The sequence below is a fragment of the Uloborus diversus genome, chromosome 7 (genome assembly GCF_026930045.1).
Source record: "Uloborus diversus isolate 005 chromosome 7, Udiv.v.3.1, whole genome shotgun sequence".
NCBI lineage: Eukaryota > Metazoa > Arthropoda > Arachnida > Araneae > Uloboridae > Uloborus > Uloborus diversus.
The window spans coordinates 17,799,779-17,819,184 of NC_072737.1; the positions used below are offsets into that span (position 1 = coordinate 17,799,779).

General features: G+C 32.4%; 1 protein-coding gene across 1 annotated transcript; it reads right to left on the minus strand.

Annotated features, from left to right (window-relative positions):
• Positions 1 to 4,341: 4,341 nt before the first annotated feature.
• LOC129226489 (gastrula zinc finger protein XlCGF8.2DB-like) lies at positions 4,342 to 17,134 on the minus strand. Its single transcript, XM_054861099.1, has 3 exons — positions 17,048 to 17,134; positions 9,230 to 9,307; positions 4,342 to 5,963 (listed from the first exon to the last, which is right to left on the minus strand). The coding sequence occupies exon 3, from the start codon at positions 5,822 to 5,824 to the stop codon at positions 4,733 to 4,735; it is 1,092 nt and encodes a 363-aa protein (XP_054717074.1). The 5' UTR covers positions 5,825 to 5,963; positions 9,230 to 9,307; positions 17,048 to 17,134; the 3' UTR covers positions 4,342 to 4,732.
• Between the last annotated feature and the right edge of the window lie 2,272 nt (positions 17,135 to 19,406).

Consider the following 19,406-nt stretch of genomic DNA (forward strand, 5'->3'; position numbering starts at 1 on the left):
TCTTTACGTTCCCATTGCAATAATATTGAACTCATTTTTTTCTGTAGGAAAAGAAATAAAATATCATGATGTATGTGAACGAAAAGTTTAATGACGTATATGGTGTTACACTTTCTATCAACATATTTAATTTCCTAAGGAACATTAAAATGAAACAAATTTTTACCGAAATTTAACAACAGTAAAAGTTGGATAGAACACGACATTAGTCTGATATAATCTGAGAAAAAGCGATTAAAAATACTTACTATTTAATTAAGACTTAAAACGATCTACTTAATAAGTTAAATCACATCAAAATATCCATTTAGAGAACATTATCATAACTAAAATTATAATTCTCACTTACTGAATAACTGATTACGATAATTAATACATATTAAATGTAAGTTAGAACAATAAAACATGAAGGAAATAACTTACTGCGAACACATTCCAAAAACGTATCTAAAAGGTATGAATAACTAATTTTTAAAGTTAGGGATTGGCAGTTACATTAGGTAGATAGATATCGAGTGCACAAAAAATGTTTTTTTCGAATTAATACACTATATAAATAGGAAAAGATTGTTAATTACCATCAGAGATAGATATGCATAGATCATATAGATAGATAGACAGATAGGTAAATTTAGAGGTTGATATAGCAGATTAACCGTAAGAAATAGACAGGTCTGTCTAAGGAATTTCAACGGGGCTCAATAGCCCCCCCTCCCCAGGACTTTGAAAAAATGCTTTTACAAAAAAGTGGAGGTGCTTTTTGTTATTTTCCGGCAAAATTTGCATTGATAGCACGCTCTTTACCTCCCCCCCCCCTCCTTTAGAAAATTAGTCCATTAATTATTTATCTTATTTAAATTAATATTGGTACAGATAGATATAGCTTGATACCGCCACCAAACTTATTTCAGCAGCCGCCGAAGGCGGCAACCTTGGCGTAAAAAAGGCCAACCAGCTCGTCGCAGCAGGCGGCTAGTTTAATATAAAATATTACGATGAAAATAAGTTTGTATTCAGGTATGGATGATAACTTGTAACGTTTTTCTATTTTAAAACCCACTTCGAACAATAATAATGAAGTACGATTTTAAATATTTCTTTCAAAATACAAGGGTGGTTTTTTTTAAAAAAAACCTGCAATGAAATGTAAAAGGAAGTTGGTTGAATATAAAAAAAAAAAATTTTATTACCGAAAGTAAATGTACAACAAAGGACTTCCCAACATAATCATCTTGATGATTTAGACACTTGTCACATCTGTGGACCAATCTTTGACATATCCTCTTCATAAATTGTTGGTGCAAATAACTTCAAATGAGTTGTGGTGTTCCTAAACATTTTGTCCCCCCCCCCCTCCCCCAGACCCAGCTTGATTTTTCGTTAAATAGTCATTGACGGTTCATTGCTACTACAGAGACAGAAAAAAAAACACAATCTGTAGCAGAAAGAATCAGGGTTGGCAAAAACCCGGGTTTTTTTAAAAAAGCCCATGGACCCAGGGTTTTTTTAAATAAAACCCAAAAAAAACCCAACTAAAGCTGGGTTTTTTAAAAGAAATGTGGGTTTTTTGTCTTTTTTTAGGTAAAATGCAGGTACTTGTAGCATATTGTAGCCAGGGGCGGCAAATAGGGGGGTCAAGAAGGGGCGGTCGCACCCCCAAATTTTTTGAGCAGAATGATAGAAAATGGGTGAATTCTATTTATCTAAGTCGGAAATCAATGTTCATTAAAGGAAATCTCGCTGATTCTCAGCAACTATTTGATGAAACTCGACACATTCTCCGACTAGAAAAAATGTTTTTTGTTATTTGGATGATGACATAGAAATTCATGAAGTATTTTCGGCTTTTTCAGAACATAGAAAACTGATAGAGAACCATGGTTAATTTTAACTAAAGAAGACATTGCCTCATAAAGGCGTAATATTTCACACTTGTGTGCCCAGTGTAACAATGGTAGGTCCACCAATATGAGAGGCTCGTGAAAAGTGGTGTAGCAGCATGGTTTACACAAGAAAATTCCTGGATATTTTACATTCACTTTTACGCTCATTATTTAAGTGTATATTTATGTAGTGAGTGTTAATCGCTTTTTTCTGCTAGAAACACGTTTTAGCTGCTCAATAAATTATAATGCTTTCATAGAAACTTCTTAAAAATGCATGTGATTATTGAATAAAAAAAGTCATATCAACCAAATACCTTTTATGGGGCTCTATAATTATGCAATCGCGGAGTGTGTGACACAAGATAATCTTCAAGAGTTAAAAGGATAAAAACATTTCTCTGTAACTTCAAAGCAGTGATTTGACGACTGGAAGAATTATTGCAAAACACTTCTTTCAATGGTGAAAAAGCTCATGCCCTTTAGCATGTATGACTTCGTTTGAATTTTTATATAATTTGTTTGTATTGGGAAAAGGTTTTGAAAAATGCTTTAAAATATTAAAATCTTATATCTTCAATCCGCTACTCGACTATTCAAACCACAGTTCAATCTACAATTGATTTGTGCACCATACTACCACAGTTCAATCTACAATTGAAACTGAAAAAAGATTTTTCATAGATGTATATTTCAATCAATCGTGAAAATTTTCAAAAAAATTCTTCCTCTGAGCCAATTTTAAAGAGGCACAAAAAATGATTTTTGAATATTTTGTATGAAGTAATAGATTCAGTTTCAAATGAAATTAACACAGGATTTGATGATAATTATTTTTCTGTATGGTTGGCTGGGATTATGGTTATTTGGATTAGATTTTGAAAACGAAAAATAAAATGTTTCAACTGTGAGTAAAATTTTTAGCATGAGGCAAGAAAAATTGCAAGCAGTATACCGATAGAATGGTTTTCACATCCAGAGACTGCAGTTTCGTCCTTGTTATGGACTCATAAGTCTGGAAACTTGAATAACAGAGCTAGAGGCAGATGATATCTCATTGAAGCAGAGAGCGCCGACATGACTAGATTATTCAATGATGAAAATTTTAAGCCCCTCACGGTTTTTGAAGTAGCTTCGTGTTACTTCAATTATTTTTTAACTATTACAATCAGTTCAGCTAGTAGAGAACTATTTTTTTTTTATGTCTCAGGAAGTTAGAGAAATATTTTCGAAGCACAAAGGGAAAAAATACCTTTTCCATTTAGCTAAACTGGCAAAACAGCACGACATTGGGCACTGATAGATTAGTAACACGATTCCCTGCTCTTCCGAATTCCACAAGTCATGCATATTATAACTTTTCCAAAAGGTATAAAACCTTTAGTAGCGAGATGTTTTGTTTGATAACTTTTTAGTCAATGAACCAAAATTTTAATTGAATCTAAACACTAATTTTATTCATACTAAACCGATTTTATGACAAATTCTTGTTAGCTAATGTGTGTTTGGTTTCGCTTTGGAGTTATACACATTTAAGGAACTCAACCCCCCAAATGAAATGGTGAAATGCCGCCCCTGATTGTAGCGTAAGTATATGGACAAAGCACAAAAATTGTCTTGGGATAAAAAAAAAGCTGGAAAATTCAGCGTTTTCTGAAGAAAAGTAGGAAAGACAACGAAACCTAAGAATGGTGAAGTTTAAGATTTTTTAGTTTCCATGAGTGATAAAATCTATTGTTCGTTTTTAATTACTACATTTTTTTTTTTCATTTTACTTTATTGTATTTCATTTTGTTATGCAAAACTACTAACCTCAAGTAGTTTAAATCCCTTTTTACTGAATTCCAGCTCAATCAAGACATTTCTTTGAATTTTATGTTGCTTGTTTTTCTATTTCTGTGTACAGAGTAAGAAATATTAAACCTTTTTGTAAGATAATGAAAATAATGTAAATCCTATTCTGTTTTCTGTCCGACCATTTGTAAAACCTGCTAATTTCTAAAAAATATACCTTGTGTTTATTCAAGATTTGTGACGTGTTGGTTTGCAGAAAATAATTCAAATGAAAGCCTTTTAGCTAGAGTAATTTCCTCTCTACAATATACAAATATGAGAAAATCAGACGTGACAGGACTTAGTCAAGATAATTTGAGTTATTTATTGACGTTAAAGAAAAAAGTAAAATATATTTATTTAAATTCTTTGCAGTATTTTTTTAATGCCGTTAACAGTTAAGAAATACTATTCAAGTTAAAAATTCACTTTTTATGTCCATTCTCTGTGGTGAAGAACAAATAAAAAAGAAGCTTAAATTGTAAAAGTATTTAAATTAATTAATTTTTTAAAAACTTCTCAGAAAATTTAAAAAAACCCAAAAATGGGCTAAATAATGGTTTTTTAAATGGGTTTTTTCAAAAAAAACCCATTGGGTCCAACCCAGTTGGGTCCAATCCGGCCAACCCTGGAAAGACTTGTAGTTCTATGTTGGCTTCCTTTGTAGACCTTAAAGAACTGAACAGAAAAACACTTCAATTGCGCATAGTCAGTGCCACAAATAAGTTGCCCGAGCAAGACCTGAAGAACCAATCTCCATACTACAAGCTACTGGAGCAAGGAGACAAACGATTTGGCAGCTATTTTCTGCTACAGAAGGTGGCACAGGTTGCAGTTGAAAGATCTTTGTTGAGCAATCTAGCACTTCTGGGTCACATGCCAAACTGAGAGGGAAAACAACCAAATGATCCAGAAATGCAGAAGTTCAGTCTGTATCTTAACAGTCTATGGTTTTATTGGACCAAGAACATAATGTAAGTAACCCCGCTAGTTGCGTTGGAGTCGCTGATAACCCGTTAAAGTAGATCATTAGAAACTAAACTTTCTTCTATGTCAGTTTTTACATCAGATTCACGAGCTTCCCCAACTAAAGGGCTTGTCAGATCAGTTGAAAGAGCTCGTCCTTTAGCGTGCATTGTCTCATGCATTTGCAACTCTCCGTGGTGAGTTTTAATATGGCTCGTCAATGTTTGTTTTCGATTGTAATGCTTTTGACAGTATTCGCATGTAAAAAGATTTTCCTTGGTGTGTAGCCTCAAATGGTACTCCAAGCTCTTGTTTTTGGAAAACGACTTTTCACAGTGTTGGCAAGAGACGAGTTTCTCCCTGCCGTGGTGGTGCAAGTGTTCTTTGAGGAGATCGCGCTCGCGGAATTTCTTGTCGCAGTAATCACAGGCATAAGGCTTTTCCCCGGTGTGGCTTCGTAGATGAGATTTCAAGCGGTTCCTGTGGGAATAAGCCTTTGGGCAAAGATTGCACGCAAATGGCTTCTCCCCAGTATGAGTCCTCAAATGACACTTCAGTGTCGGTTTATCAGCAAAAGCCCTCCCGCACTGCTCGCAACAGAAACTCTTCTCACCAGTATGAGTCAACAGATGGCGCCTAAGGGATTTCTTGGCCACAAACGCTTTCTTGCAACAAGAGCACTGGAAAGGTTTGTCGCCTGTATGAACGTTCATGTGGGATTTCAAGGCGTATGCCTCGGCAAACCTCCTGCAGCAGATTTTACACATGTAGGGCTTCTCCCCGGTATGGATATTCAAGTGGTGATCCAGAGAGACTTTTGATTGGAAGGTTTTCATGCAATATTCACAGAGAAACGGAGACTGTCCCGTGTGGATCTTCAAGTGCATCGTGAGGGCGCTGTCGGTGACAAACGATGTTTTGCAGTATGTGCATAAGAAAAGGTTTCTCTTCGTGTGTGCTTTTACGTGACGTTGCCAAGAAAATTTCCAGATGAATGTTTTGTTGCAATATTTACACGAAAAAGGGCATTCTCCCGTGTGGTTTCTCATATGGCACACAAAGGCAGTCCGCCGGACGTACGACTTTTTGCAAATGGAACAATAAAAACGCTTTTCTTCGTGACATGCCTCCACTTGAGACATTTTTGCTTCCACAGTGTCACTGCATCCAGATTTTATCCAGGATTCTTCTACCTCTTAGTCTTTGCGTCCTTGCTGCATCCACAATGCATTGAATACTACTTGTTCTCTTCTGTCTTTGAGAGCCAGACGATATTTGGAGCTGAAAAATAAAGAAAGAGACATATCAGTCTGAATAGTTAAGTAATCACAAGTCAATCCGGGATCTGAGGTAAAGAAGATTGATATTTGTGCCAGAGGGGTCACATGTAACCTACTCACATGAAAGGAACACATCTAGAATGATTTAAGCCTGGCACTTTATCAATTAGACAAAATTTTAATAAGGAAAAATATTGTAAGCTTTTATCATTCGTAAAATTATTTTTTGTGTGCCATATAAACTTAAGTGATTGAGTTGTTATGAACACGAAATCATCTACTAACGTTAGAAAAATGAAAAAAAAAAAAAAATGACAGAGAAAGCTCATTCTAGATTGTAAAAAGGGAAATGCACGAACATTTATTTTATAAACGCATACGGCATAAAGAAGGCAAAAAGAGTTTTAAAAAATGTGGTTTTTTTAATTTTTGGTACAAACGAAATTTATTCGCACTACAGTAGAAGACCATTATAACGCGCACCTTGGGACCAGAGCTTTTGCGTTACACAGGTTTTGGCGTTATATAGGTCATTTCACAAATTTTGAAACTAATATTCAGAATATATATATATTAGCACTTCAGAATGAGTTCTATCTGCAATGAGTATTAAAACACTAATTACACAACTAAACATTCACAAATAAATATGCTTTACAATTAAAAGAAAGTGAATTATTCTGCATTTTTGCTAGCTTCATAGTTTGCATAACAGCTGCATTTTCAAGAGCCATCTGATTTTCTCTTTACTGTTAATATTAATTTTCATTTAAAAGTTTTGAATTAAGCTGGAAAGATGAAAAACTGTTTCAAAATTTAATTTTCCTAACAATTTTTATGTTACCAAGGCAAAACAAAGGGATTTTTTAAACTTAAAAACCTATTGTTTACTTCTCTGAAAAGTTGTGCGGTTTATAGAGAATTGTGTTTTATAGGTCGGCGTTATAAAGGTATTCTACTGTTTTTACAAATAATCTGAATATATATGACAAAAATGTGATTCACCTACAGTGTGAACTCTCAAATTAATCCACAGAGCAGGCATCGAAGTGAATGATTTCATACAATAATAGCAGTCAAAAGACGTCTTGCTAGATACTTTTTGAACAGAAATTTTGGCGAGTCAAGTAGCTGAATTTCACAGAAAAACTAAACGAGCTCAAAATCTTTTTGAAACATGTAATGAGACTAAAGCATGAATGTTTACAGATTCATTTAAATAATAACTTTTCCCGGGTTTTCATAAGGTTAACTCGGAGCAGTAGAAGTATTCTTCAACACACTTCTGAACTTCTGCCGCAAAATTCGTTCTGAATGAGACTTAATCCAACATTCCCCTGTAATGAGATTGCGCGGGATGAAGCCTTGCATGTGATGTTTAAGTTTCAATTGAAAGTTTTCACCTCAGTTGCATATAATTACAGGTAAGAATTTTCCAATCTTTACTTTTCTGTTTCTACCAAATAAAGTGTCATGTCAGTAGCACAAATTAAAACGGCTAATGTTCTTGACTGGTAGTTTAACCAAATTTTGCAAATTACCATGGACTAAATCCAGGGGTGCCGACCTCTCAAGGCAAGACCACAGCCCCCTCAATATTGTGAAGAACCCCCCTCACCCAGGTGGGCACCCCTGCAAAATCAACGTGTAAATACCTATCTCAAAAAAGGAATAAAAACACATGACTTTATACGCTGCAAATAATCTTTATGGTAAGTGTACTGGTGAATATCAGCCATAGAATCTTTATTACTGCATCCTAAACATCATTCCTTTTTTTTATGCCTTGTATTACCTATTCTAGAACATCACCAGTTATAATATGACGAGGCACAAATTCCTCCTCCATTTCCATTCTATTCCATTTGTAGAAACAAGAAACCCATGAGGTAGGGTCCTACTGCAATTTGTGATTGTGAAAACTATAAATTTAAATTCTCAAGAGGTCGAAATTCAAATAAATGTTAGATGAATTTTAGTTTTTCTTTTTCTTTGAAAAAGGGACTCTTTGCAGCTGTTGTACCAGCTCTGTACTGAAAAGGTTATGCTCAGTGGTTCCCCGAACTAACAGTTTTCAGAGGAGGAAAATTCTCAGTTTGCTGAATGACAGAACCCTTTTTTTTACGAATGGTGAAATACAAGTACGGATGAATACAGTAGAATACATAAGGTATTCATACATAATATCCTATACATAAGGAATTATAATAAAGGTATTCTACTATATTCACCCATACTCGTATTTCAACATTCAAATAAAAAGGGACTGTCATTCAGCAAACTGAGAAGAATTTTCCGCCTCTGAAAACTTAGTTCGGGGCACCACTGAGCATAACCTTTTCAGTACAGAGCTGGTACAACAGCTGCAAAGAGTCCCTTTTTCAAAGAAAAAGAAAAACTAACATTCATCTAACATTTATTTGAATTTCGACCTCTTGAGAATTTAAATTTATAGTTTTCACAATCACAAATTGCAGCAGGACCCTACCTCATGGGTTTCTTGTTTCTACAAATGGAATAGAATGGAAATGGATGAGGAATTGGCCTTGTCATATTATAACTGGTTATGTTCTAGAATAGGTAATATAAGGCATTAAAAAAAGAAATGATGTTTAGGATGCAGTAATAAAGATTCTATGGCTGATATCCACCAGTACACTTACCATAAATATTATTTACAGCGTATAAAGTCACGTGTTTTTATTCCTTTTTTGGGAATTAGTAATCTGGAAATGTTGTCTTTAGATGAAGTTTTGCTGTTTATAAAGTTTAAGTTCATCTATATAGTTGTTTTTTTTTCTTCTGAAAAACGGAATTTTACAACATCTTTCCCGCTCCCTTTTTTAAAATTTAAATCTGCTTGAGTTAAGCTTTGAATGAAAGCTAACAACTTGTAACCATGGCAACAAAAATTTGTTCTCTTCATAAATATTGACACTTTATCCTTGTTGACATGGCTATCTGAAAAATCAGAGCAACATCAACTTTGGTCAAGTGAGGATAGTAAGTAATTCATGGAAAAATTAATTTTTAATAAAAACTGCAATTGTCTATTTCCAATTTTTAATGAATCCACTTAAATGGTATGTACACATTGATTTAACATGGGTTCCCACCTGAGGGGGAGGGGGTTCTTCACAATATTGAGGAAGCTGTGCCCTTGGCTTTAGGGGGGGGACCTGGATTTAGTCCATGGTACTTTGCATATTTTGGTTAAACTACCAGTCAAGTAACATTCTAAAACAGATTATAACTTCAGTAACTTACCTCAAAAGATAGCTCTTAATTTCTTCTGATGAAAGCAGTCTCATGTGAGCCGAACGATTGTTAATATTTGAATAAAACCTAAACAAATATAATATACAGTTAATTAAAATTACTCAAGACTTAGATATTAAAATAACTAATATAATAAATAAACCAACTTGGATAATCAAATAATACAATTACAAATGTGACGACCAGCAACAGGCTCTGGGCCCAGCTAGGCTGGTCCTAGTCAATTAATTAATCCTCAATGAAGATCAATGGTCCTCTTAAAGCTATCCACCCCCTTGCTCTTGACTGCCATTTCCGGTAAGTTGTTCCAAGTGCCCACGACCCTACTAAAGTAGTAGTTTTTCCTGATTTCCAAGTTAGCCTGAGATTTAAATAGCTTAAAATATTAACCCCTCGTTCTGCTTTCTGTGCAAAAATTTAATCCATTAACATCTTTCGTTTTGATAAATTTAAACAACTGGATCATGTCCCCTCTGACCCTCCTTTGCTCCATGCTATACATATTAAGCCTATTAAGTCTGGTATCATAATCTAAATCTGAAAGTCCCCTTACTAGTCTAGTTACCCTTCTTTGAACCCTTTCCAATACACAAATATCTTTCCTCAGGTAAGGCAACCAAAACTACACAGCATACTCCAAATGGGGTCTTACTGAACTCCTATATAAAAGCAGAAGAACCTTCTTAGATTTGTTTGAAATAGATCTAGTGATAAACCCAAGCATTATGTTGGCTTTGTTACTTTCAATACTGCACTGTGTTCACTAAACTTGAAGTCCTGATTTATTAAGATACCTAGATTCATAACATTTTCTGCCGGACTAATCACTGAACCCTGTAAACGATAACTCATACACTGATTTCCATGACCTAAGTGTAGCACTTGACATTTCCCTACGTTAACTGCCAACACACTCATATAGATATTATCACTCACATAGTTTAGAACTCACTGAAAGAAGAGCTCTTAGGAGTGACAAATGAGGCCAAAACCAACGAGGATACCGACGTTGGTGACACACCATACCCCATTTATTTGCCCACTTAGTAATATGATCTAAATCCTCTTGAAGCTGTTTTACTCGTTCTTCATTTTCAACAATCCTCATAACTTTTACATTATCAGCAAAACAATTCATACTTCCAGAAATATTATCATTGATGTCATTCATAAAGATAATAAACAAAAGAGGCTCTTTCATTATGAAAAAAATATTTTTTAAAAGAAACATACAGTGTCGGTCAGAAAAATGTACACACACACGCTCAAGGAATCAAAGTATTACTTAATACTTATATGTGTTTGTTTTACATTTAAATACAGTAGACCCTCGTTTTACGCGGGTTAACTTTACATGGTTTAAGAGTTGACACCTTTATTTTCTTTTACGCGGATGTGGCAGTGCGAAAGGATAAAATTTTCTCCTCTTTCAAAATCCAAACTCGTAAAGATTGCAGATTACGTGTAATCAACTGCATTTTGACGTGCTAATAATCGAGCTTGAGCCACTGGAGACATTTTATGCGATTGGTTAAGGAGCTCTTTCCAGAAGTACAGTTATTAAACTCACATAGTTTAGAACTCACTGAAAGAAGAGCTTTTAGCAGTGACAAAGGAGGACAAAACAAACGAGGATACCGACGTCGGTGACACACAACCAAAAACATTCCTATTGAAAATTTTGAGCCATTCCTAGAATAAAATAGAAATAATCTTTCTGATTTGTTAGTAAAGGAAGATTCTATCATGGAAATGACGCAAGTGATCATGGATGCGTTAATGCTTTGCAAAGAATTACAGAGAAAAATTCTTAAGGACTGCCAAAAAACTATCATGGCCAGCTCTGATTTACAAACAGAACATGAAATTAATTCATGTTTTCTTTATGCATGTTGTGCACAAAAGTCGACATAAGTACACATTAAACTTATTATACAATTAGTCATCACTAGAATGAAAGACTTGCTATTTACGAAACCAAACAACTATTTTAACACTAGTTTTAGGTCTCAACTAGCAGTACCCGCACAGCGATGCCCGTGCTAAAAATTTAATGGAAGTCCGTTGAATAAAAGAATTTCACGCCCCCTCCCCTTCTGATGTGAAATGATCCATTAAATTAGATTTACAGTTGCTTTAAAACTCTATTTAGCGAGTGAAGCGGTTTTTACTGCAATTTAAAATATTTCGCCAAAAAAACAAAAAAGGACATTAAATAATATCTTTCAAATGTAAAAATAATTCCGCAGTTCTATTGTTTATCACCAAACTTGCCCAGCAACCATAGTATCATAATCCATCCATCCGTCTAACGAAAAAAAAACATCCCGTGGAACATTCAAAAATCATCATCCGAAAAAAAGAAGAAAATGTCGTAAATTTTACTTGGATAAAAAGAAATCAAAAGTTTCTTTTTTTTTAACAAATCGCCAAAACAATGAATTACATTAACGGTTGCCTTAAAACATTAATCCTAGACTGAACCCTGCTCAGCGCCTAACATGCCAAGAGTCCACGCTACCGGAACCCAGCCCTTTTGCGAGTGGAGCGGATGCTTTTTTTTTGGCAATAATAAATGTTTCGCGAAACAAACAAAAAGGTATAAAATCACATTAACAGTAGCTTTCAAATCTTTATACATTAAGAGCTGCGTTGCCCGGCTTTGGCCAGTCTACCTTGAGAACAAAAATTGTCAAGTGACATACATTCAACAATTAATTAAAAGAATAACTTAATAACTTAAAAAATAACTTAAATAAAAGAAAAAAACACCATGCAAAATTACCCTTCCAAACAATGACGACAGATATTAAAATACTTTTAAGAAATTAAAATGCAAAAGATGGATTTTAAAAGCGTAACCATGAAACATGAAATAAAATAAGTTTAAGAAATCAGATGCAAAATAAGGAAATAAACTATGGATTCAAAAAGCGTAACCATGGAAACGTGAAAACAAAATGGTTGACAACCTGAATCAAAATGACATATTTCGAAATTGATTTAAAAACGCTTGTAACTTTTTTTCCTTTGAAGATAGAAGCTAATTTTTTGAAGAGATCTGGGGTAAAAAATCTCTCTTTTTCCAATGCTGTCAAAAAGAAAACTGTGGGACAATTCCTTCACTTTTTATTGATAGATTTAATGAAGAAAGTAGTGCCTAAATTTCAGCTAAGCCTAAAAAAGTTAGAGCTGAAAACGCAAATTACTCCCGCCATAATTAAGTTAGAGCATTGAAATCAATTGTTTAAAACGCAGGAAATTCTACCCTTTTTAACGATATATAATATTAATATGTGCAAGTAATTTTTCACCCCTTTAATAGCCAATAATAGGCAACTTACGTGAAATGTGGGCCTAAATTTGAATAAAAAAAGAACTATCGGATTTTTTCGAACTATAGCCTATGTTACTCAGTAAGAAAGTACCTTTCATATAGTGAAAGAATTTTTCAAATAGGTGCAGGGGTTCCGGAGATTACCTCGAACATATAACAGGGGCCAATCCAGGATTTTTTTCTTGCTACCTATTTTTGTGAAAGTATTGCATCATTCTATTTTTGTGAAAGTTTTTTTTATCAGCATTGTTTTTGTGAAATTTTAGACGCATCCTAATTTTCGTAAAAGAAGTAGTGGAACAAGTGAAATTTTAGTTTGAAAAGTGTAAATGTCATCTAGTATTATTTTTAACAGGTTCCGTTTTTTTTTGGGGGGGGGGGCAGCTGAAAGCCTAAGAAGTACGAAAAATACCATCGTAATTTCAGTTTAATGGTCTGTGTACTGTGTGTACAATATAGGAAATTATGAGAAAAACGGTTCCTTAAAACAGATGTTTAAAGATTGAGATAATATTGCATAAATACACTTTGGTGTGAAACAGCTAAAAATTAGTTAAAATACTACAAAAAGGTTTCTATTTAAGTGATTGTTCACATACACCACTTATAATTTTATTTTATGAGTATATTTTGTTTTAAATAGAGAAACAAATTTTATATTTTAAAATGCAAATTTTTGTGAAATTTTCGATGTTTTTGTGAAGCTACTGATTTTATTACTTGATTTTTGTAAAGGTACCGAAAAACGGTAGCAAAATCAGCCTGTATTGGGCCTTGTATAAACACACAAAAATCCTCCCTCTCTCTTGATAATATTAGTAAAGATTTACGTGGTTTCGATTTACGCTGCATTTCTGTGGAACGTAATCCCCACGTAAAACAAGGGTTTACTATACCAATCATGGCTAGACCAATGATGGCTAGACACATAACGGAATGACAAGCAGTCATCCTGGCTAAGTCAGTCAATGTTATATTCTTTCGATAATTTTTCAGACTTACTTGTATCTAGATAAATATTGGAACATCTGATGGATGTTTTAAAATCCATGTAACCCCAAAATATGTGTTAGCAATATTTTACTAATTTGAGCTTTTTTTAACCTAATTATTTTATGTCAACTTTTTTAGCAGAAGGGATTGAGAATAGATCACAGATTTTCAAGCTTGCAATGTATAATCTTGTTTCTTCCGATTTACAAAGAAACACTTCAATTTTTCTTTTTGAGACTGAGACAACTTATCTGCAGCATTGTTCTCATGAAGTTTATTTCTTATTTCTAACAAAGGATACAAACAGATTGAATTCTTCCAGAAGGCATGAAAATTAGCAAAACGGCAAATAAAAGAATTTATTTCAGTAACATTATTTTAGAATAACATTTTGGCAAGTGTACATAATATAGAAAAATCATTAATTAATACTAAAAATGTTTTTTTTAAAAAATCTTACTTTAATTTAAAAAAAAAAAATATTGAAATAAAAAAATCAGATTAAAAAAAATTCTTTCCAAAAACTGATTTTTTTAAACCCTATCATATGTATGGAGCAGGAGCAAAGCTCTCATGTAATAAGTGCTTCTGGAACAATAACTTTAAAAAAATGGATAGCTCATTTAATCGGTATTCGACGTGAAAGGATTTCACAATATATTTACTTACACACTACTCTTTCTTCAACATTTGTTTTTTAAATTCAATTATTTTTTTAATCAATTTTTTTAAATTTTAGATGCACTTTGCTAAATACATTTGGTGAAATATTTGCCATTCATTATTTGGCTGAGAGAATTATTGGTATAACTAATAGCGAATATTGATCAAATATTCATTAATCCTTTAAAGGAACTGAGAGGTATTCATAAGCTAAGTTTTTAAATTGATAAATAATTAATATAAGTTAGTATATACAGTTAATATTAGTTATATATATAGTTAGTATATATAGTTATGAGTATAAATAGTTAATTTAAACTCATAGCCAATCATCTTATTCAATGATTCAGGGTTGAGTTTTGAGTTGTCCAAAACTGGTTTAGGACAGGTAGTTTTTACCGTCTAAATATGTCAAAAGGTGTCCGACCTTGGTTTTCACTGTAAAGTCCAAAACCTTGCCAACCATTTCGCTGACATTTACTGATTTTGAAATTTTGGTATGAAAATAACATTTTTGCTCCTAAATAAAATCTAAACAAAGCTAAACAATAATTTAATCTCCTCCCCTTTTTTTACTGATATAAAATTTTAACTTTAAATATATTTTCATTTCAAAACATTACTGATTTCCAGATGAATATGAGATTTTAATGCTTTGTAGCGGGTCAATTATTAATACAGTCGGCACTCGTTATAACAACCCCTGTAGTCCAAACAAAATCGGTCACTGTAAGGAGAGGTCGTTACAACATATTGCATGTTATAGTATGCTCTTAATATCTCGAAAACCTTGACATGGCAAAAAATTATTTTCCCCCTTGATTTTGCGTATTTATCTAATGTTATTTTCCATTCTTATGTCGAAGAGTTTTTAATCAAAACCTGGTTATGTCGAATATTTCTCGAAGTCAAATATAATTTTTCATGAAAAATCTTAGTTTATTGTTTTGAAGCAACTTCAGGAGACCCAAAACAAACAAATAATCCTTTTCAATGGAAATATTTTACCTTTTGAAACATATAATGCTCAAAAATTAGTTTTTGAATAGTTAGTCCTGAGAACAATACAAAAATAGAAACCTAGTTTTGGACATTGTATTGGTATCAACGGTTCAGTTTGGACGCTCTAATGTAAAATAACATTGCATATCTATAAAATAGGAAATGGGCCTTAATGCATCGGTCGCTATAACGGAAGGGTCATAGTAATAGGAGGTTGTTCTATAGAACGTTGACTGTATTGCTAGTTGCATGCTTATAAAATTAATAAAGTAAAAACATTTGTTCGTAAATTCTAAATTTGATCTTTCAATATCTTTTTCTTTGGGACTATTTCTGGAATATCAGTGCAAAAATTGTCTGCTGCTGTAGAAAAGAAAACGGCATCTCGAGCTAGAATGCGGGAGTTTTTTTTTTTTTTTAATTATTATTCTAAGTACAATTTTTTTTTTGTGTAATCACAGCATGTACCTCAATTCGAGATACATAACTAATAAAATCATTATTAAATCTGATTATATCTTACTGTTTTATCTGTAAAGTATTAAATTAATGTATTTTTAATGAATAAAACCCAAAACCCAAGAACTACAAACAAAATCTCACAAATACAAGGTCTCTATTGAAAATTTCAAAATTTCAGGCAAAAATCCAAATTTTGGCAGTCATTCTCATTTTTTAAAACTCTCCCAAATGTTGTTAAATGACATTTAGCCATAAACCCCCTCTCCCCAAATATTTCTGCTAAAGATCACACTTCTACTATTAAGTAGTTATTTACTTGCATTATAATGACAGCACAGTTCTAACATCCAGAGACTGCAGTTTCATTTCATCATTGTTATGGACTCATCTGTCTGGAATACTAATACTTGGTTATTAACTATTCCAGACTGATGGGTTCACAACAAAGACGAAACAGCAGTCACTGTAATAGCCAAATTGTCAGTATTATTGCACATTAAGGTGGTTCAAAAAAAAAAAAATTTCAGTCAGCAGGACAACCCTATTTTTTTTTTGAAAGTCTTAATTAATAGTATTATCTGCAAAAGTTTTAGCTTCTGACTCAAATTTTAAGTGGGTGCTCAATGACCCCCTTAATATAACATTAAAAGTAGCCAAAAAATGTCCAAATTTAGAAAATTTTTATTTCTCAAGCTGTTTTTTTTTTTTTGGATATAATTACTTTATTGCAATATATATGCACATTACTATTGCATATTATAATTTGTAGCATTGTTTTTTCAGTTCAATGTACTTTTTAATCCCCCTCCCCATACACGTACATGAAGTTTGGGGGAGGGGGATGAGCACCCTCTTTCAGTTGAAATAGGAAGCTAAAATTCTTCCAGTATATTAATATCCACAAGTCTAAAAATATTGAGAGGTGTCCGTTATCTAGGAGAAACTTTTTTATCTGCAACACTTTTTTTATGTACAAGTGCATGTGTGGACGCTGTGTAAAGCAATGACAAAACTGTCAGAGCTTTTCGATTTAACGATCAGTAAGTCTACATATTCAATATTCTTGAATTTCTGATAAAAAACCCTTCTTTTCAGCATCAACATTATAAGTACAAAAAAACTGAAACCACAATACAAAAAGCACTTAAAAAAATCTCTTAAATTAACTCTGTTACATAAACCTTAGAAAAATCCAATTAGGTGGAACTATTAGCGCATGTACTATTTTTATACATAAATCTTACCGCGCTTTCAACACATACAAAATTTACAGTAATCTAACTAATAAGGCAAATAATCGAGTACGATTTAAGATGCAGAGTATGCAAAACACAACTTCTCGGACATACTTTTCTCTGACTGATAGCCGATCAAGACGCAAATTTTTCAGTTTAGAAAAAAACTTGTTCCAACTTCAAAGAAAAGGCGAATACCGCGAAAAATTGAGTATTTTGCTCAAAACTTCCAAACAAAGAAACCAAAACCAGCGACCACGGAGTCACTTCGGAGGGTGACCGGTTAGGGACCGAAAGATTCTGAAAACGTCAGGGTGAAATAGTGCAATATCTTCGCTTTTCTACTTGATTTTCTTATCGTTCATACTGCCATCTAGCGAACACATGTATGAGTATCAATCAATATTAATTATAAAATAAGGTTGAAAGCCCTTAATGTTGTCTTCTTTTTTGTTCCGTATTCATTTATTCTTTATAATTAGCCAAAATATAAATATTTGAAGAATTAAAAAGGTTACATTTAGCGTTTATGATGGAAAAAAATGAAAAATAGACTTTTTCATTTACATACATAATTATTTACTTTAGTGCAATCTTATAAAGAAAAGAGAAGAAGAATGTATTATTTTTGGTTACACTTGGTGTAAATGGATGAATAAATAAATTTTCAAATTTAGTAACATATAAATATGATAAAATTCAAATTGCCTATAATTGTTAGTAATAATAAAATTATTCAAAGAGACAGGAATAAAGTAGCATTATTAAACGTTTTTGGGTTATTCTGAATAAATACATAGTGCATTTGCATGAAATAGACTTAGGATATGTAATAGCTACGATTCATAAAAAGAGTAATTTAAAATTGGACGACAAACATTGGACGTTCTTGGGAATTGGTATTTGTTACATTTGGAGGATGTAAAATTAATCCTCTGAACAAAAAAATTAATGTAACCTCAACTAATGAAAGTACTCAATAAACTTCGGTAAAAAATATTTTAGAAATGAATAAAAAAAGTATTAATGGAATTATTTTCTTCCTATTCATTTACTTTTTACACTTAGTATTCATTATTAATTAATGCCAGGTGAAAAATAACTATGTACAATAAAATAAAAGTTATTAAACTAGTTTGTTGATAATCATGTCTTTAAAAAGTGAAAAAGGTGAAAAATGTCAGTTAATTAAAAGTGAGCAACAAAAATTTTTAATTGGAAAAAAAATCAAATTCGTTTACAACAAATTTAATGATGAACATATCAGTTTAAAATATGAGTTTCAGTTTTACATCAAATACAAAAAAAAAAAAAAAAAAAAAGCCCTCAAACATTTTACTCTGCAAGACGCTCATATGTAAAACATTTTCTATGTTAAAATTCTACATGAAAATATTTTTATTGTAATAATGATAAAGGTTATTAGAAATGACTACTTAACATCAGAGTTTGTGATTTTTTAATTTTCTATTTGAATCAAAAAACTCTGATTTTTTTTATTCAGTTTTTTTTTTTTTTTTTTAATCTTGAAACATTTGTAGATTAGGGTTGGTTGGGGTACTGGGTCACTGCGGTAAGTGAGTCACCCCTCTAAAACTGAAATATGGATAAACAACTCTTCAAACTCTCTTCAACTCTTTCAAACTCTTTTGCACAGATCATGTTAAATTCCATCACAGTAATTGGTTTAGCACATATTTGGGATTCGTGAAATTTTTCTAAGTCATAGCACTTAGTCAAAAAAAAAAAAAAAAAAAAAAAAAAAAAAATCTGATTTTTTTTTTTTTTTTTTGCGAGTTCAAGCAACATTTTTCAAAGAAATGTTTCAAGGTTAGTTTTTATTATTTTTATGATAGTTAATTTTTCACTTATAGTATAACTTAAAGTTCATACAGCAAACAAGAATTTTTGAATAAAATATTATTAATAAGTGTTTAAGAGGAGGGGTCCCACTTACCCCGTACATTTTTGCTATGCGTGGTAAGTGGTATTATACCCATCTACTAAGTAAGTGGGTATTATATCTACCCCCTCACTATCGGGTAATTGGGTCCCCTATATAATAATGGGGGTCTCAAAATAAAGAGCAACTCTGATTAAGTATTTGACAAAGTAAGTTAAGTATTTGAAATAAAAGACAACTATGACGACTTAGTATAGGAATTGATAGTTGAGCTAAAAATTGCTAAAGCTGATGATTATGTATTTGTGAAACGTTCGATTTAAGTAGGTCTAATGTTGGAAGTTGATGATACAAATTAAAAATAGTGTTGAATTTTCAAGAACGAATAGAAATAGTGACACTTTTTATTGGCATTGTGCAGATGATGTTGGGATAATTACAGAGGATGAAACGATAATGGTTCTTTTTTACAAAGACGCAGTCATTTAGTGTTTCCAATAATTTTTTTCATTTTATAATTTTGGCAAATTTACTCAAATTGATCTTAATCAACTGTATAACGTCCATTAA

What these genes read in the sequence shown, in the direction of transcription:
- LOC129226489 (XM_054861099.1), bottom strand. Translation starts at nt 5,824, where the DNA reads ATGTCTCAAGTGGAGGCATGTCACGAAGAAAAGCGTTTTTATTGTTCC.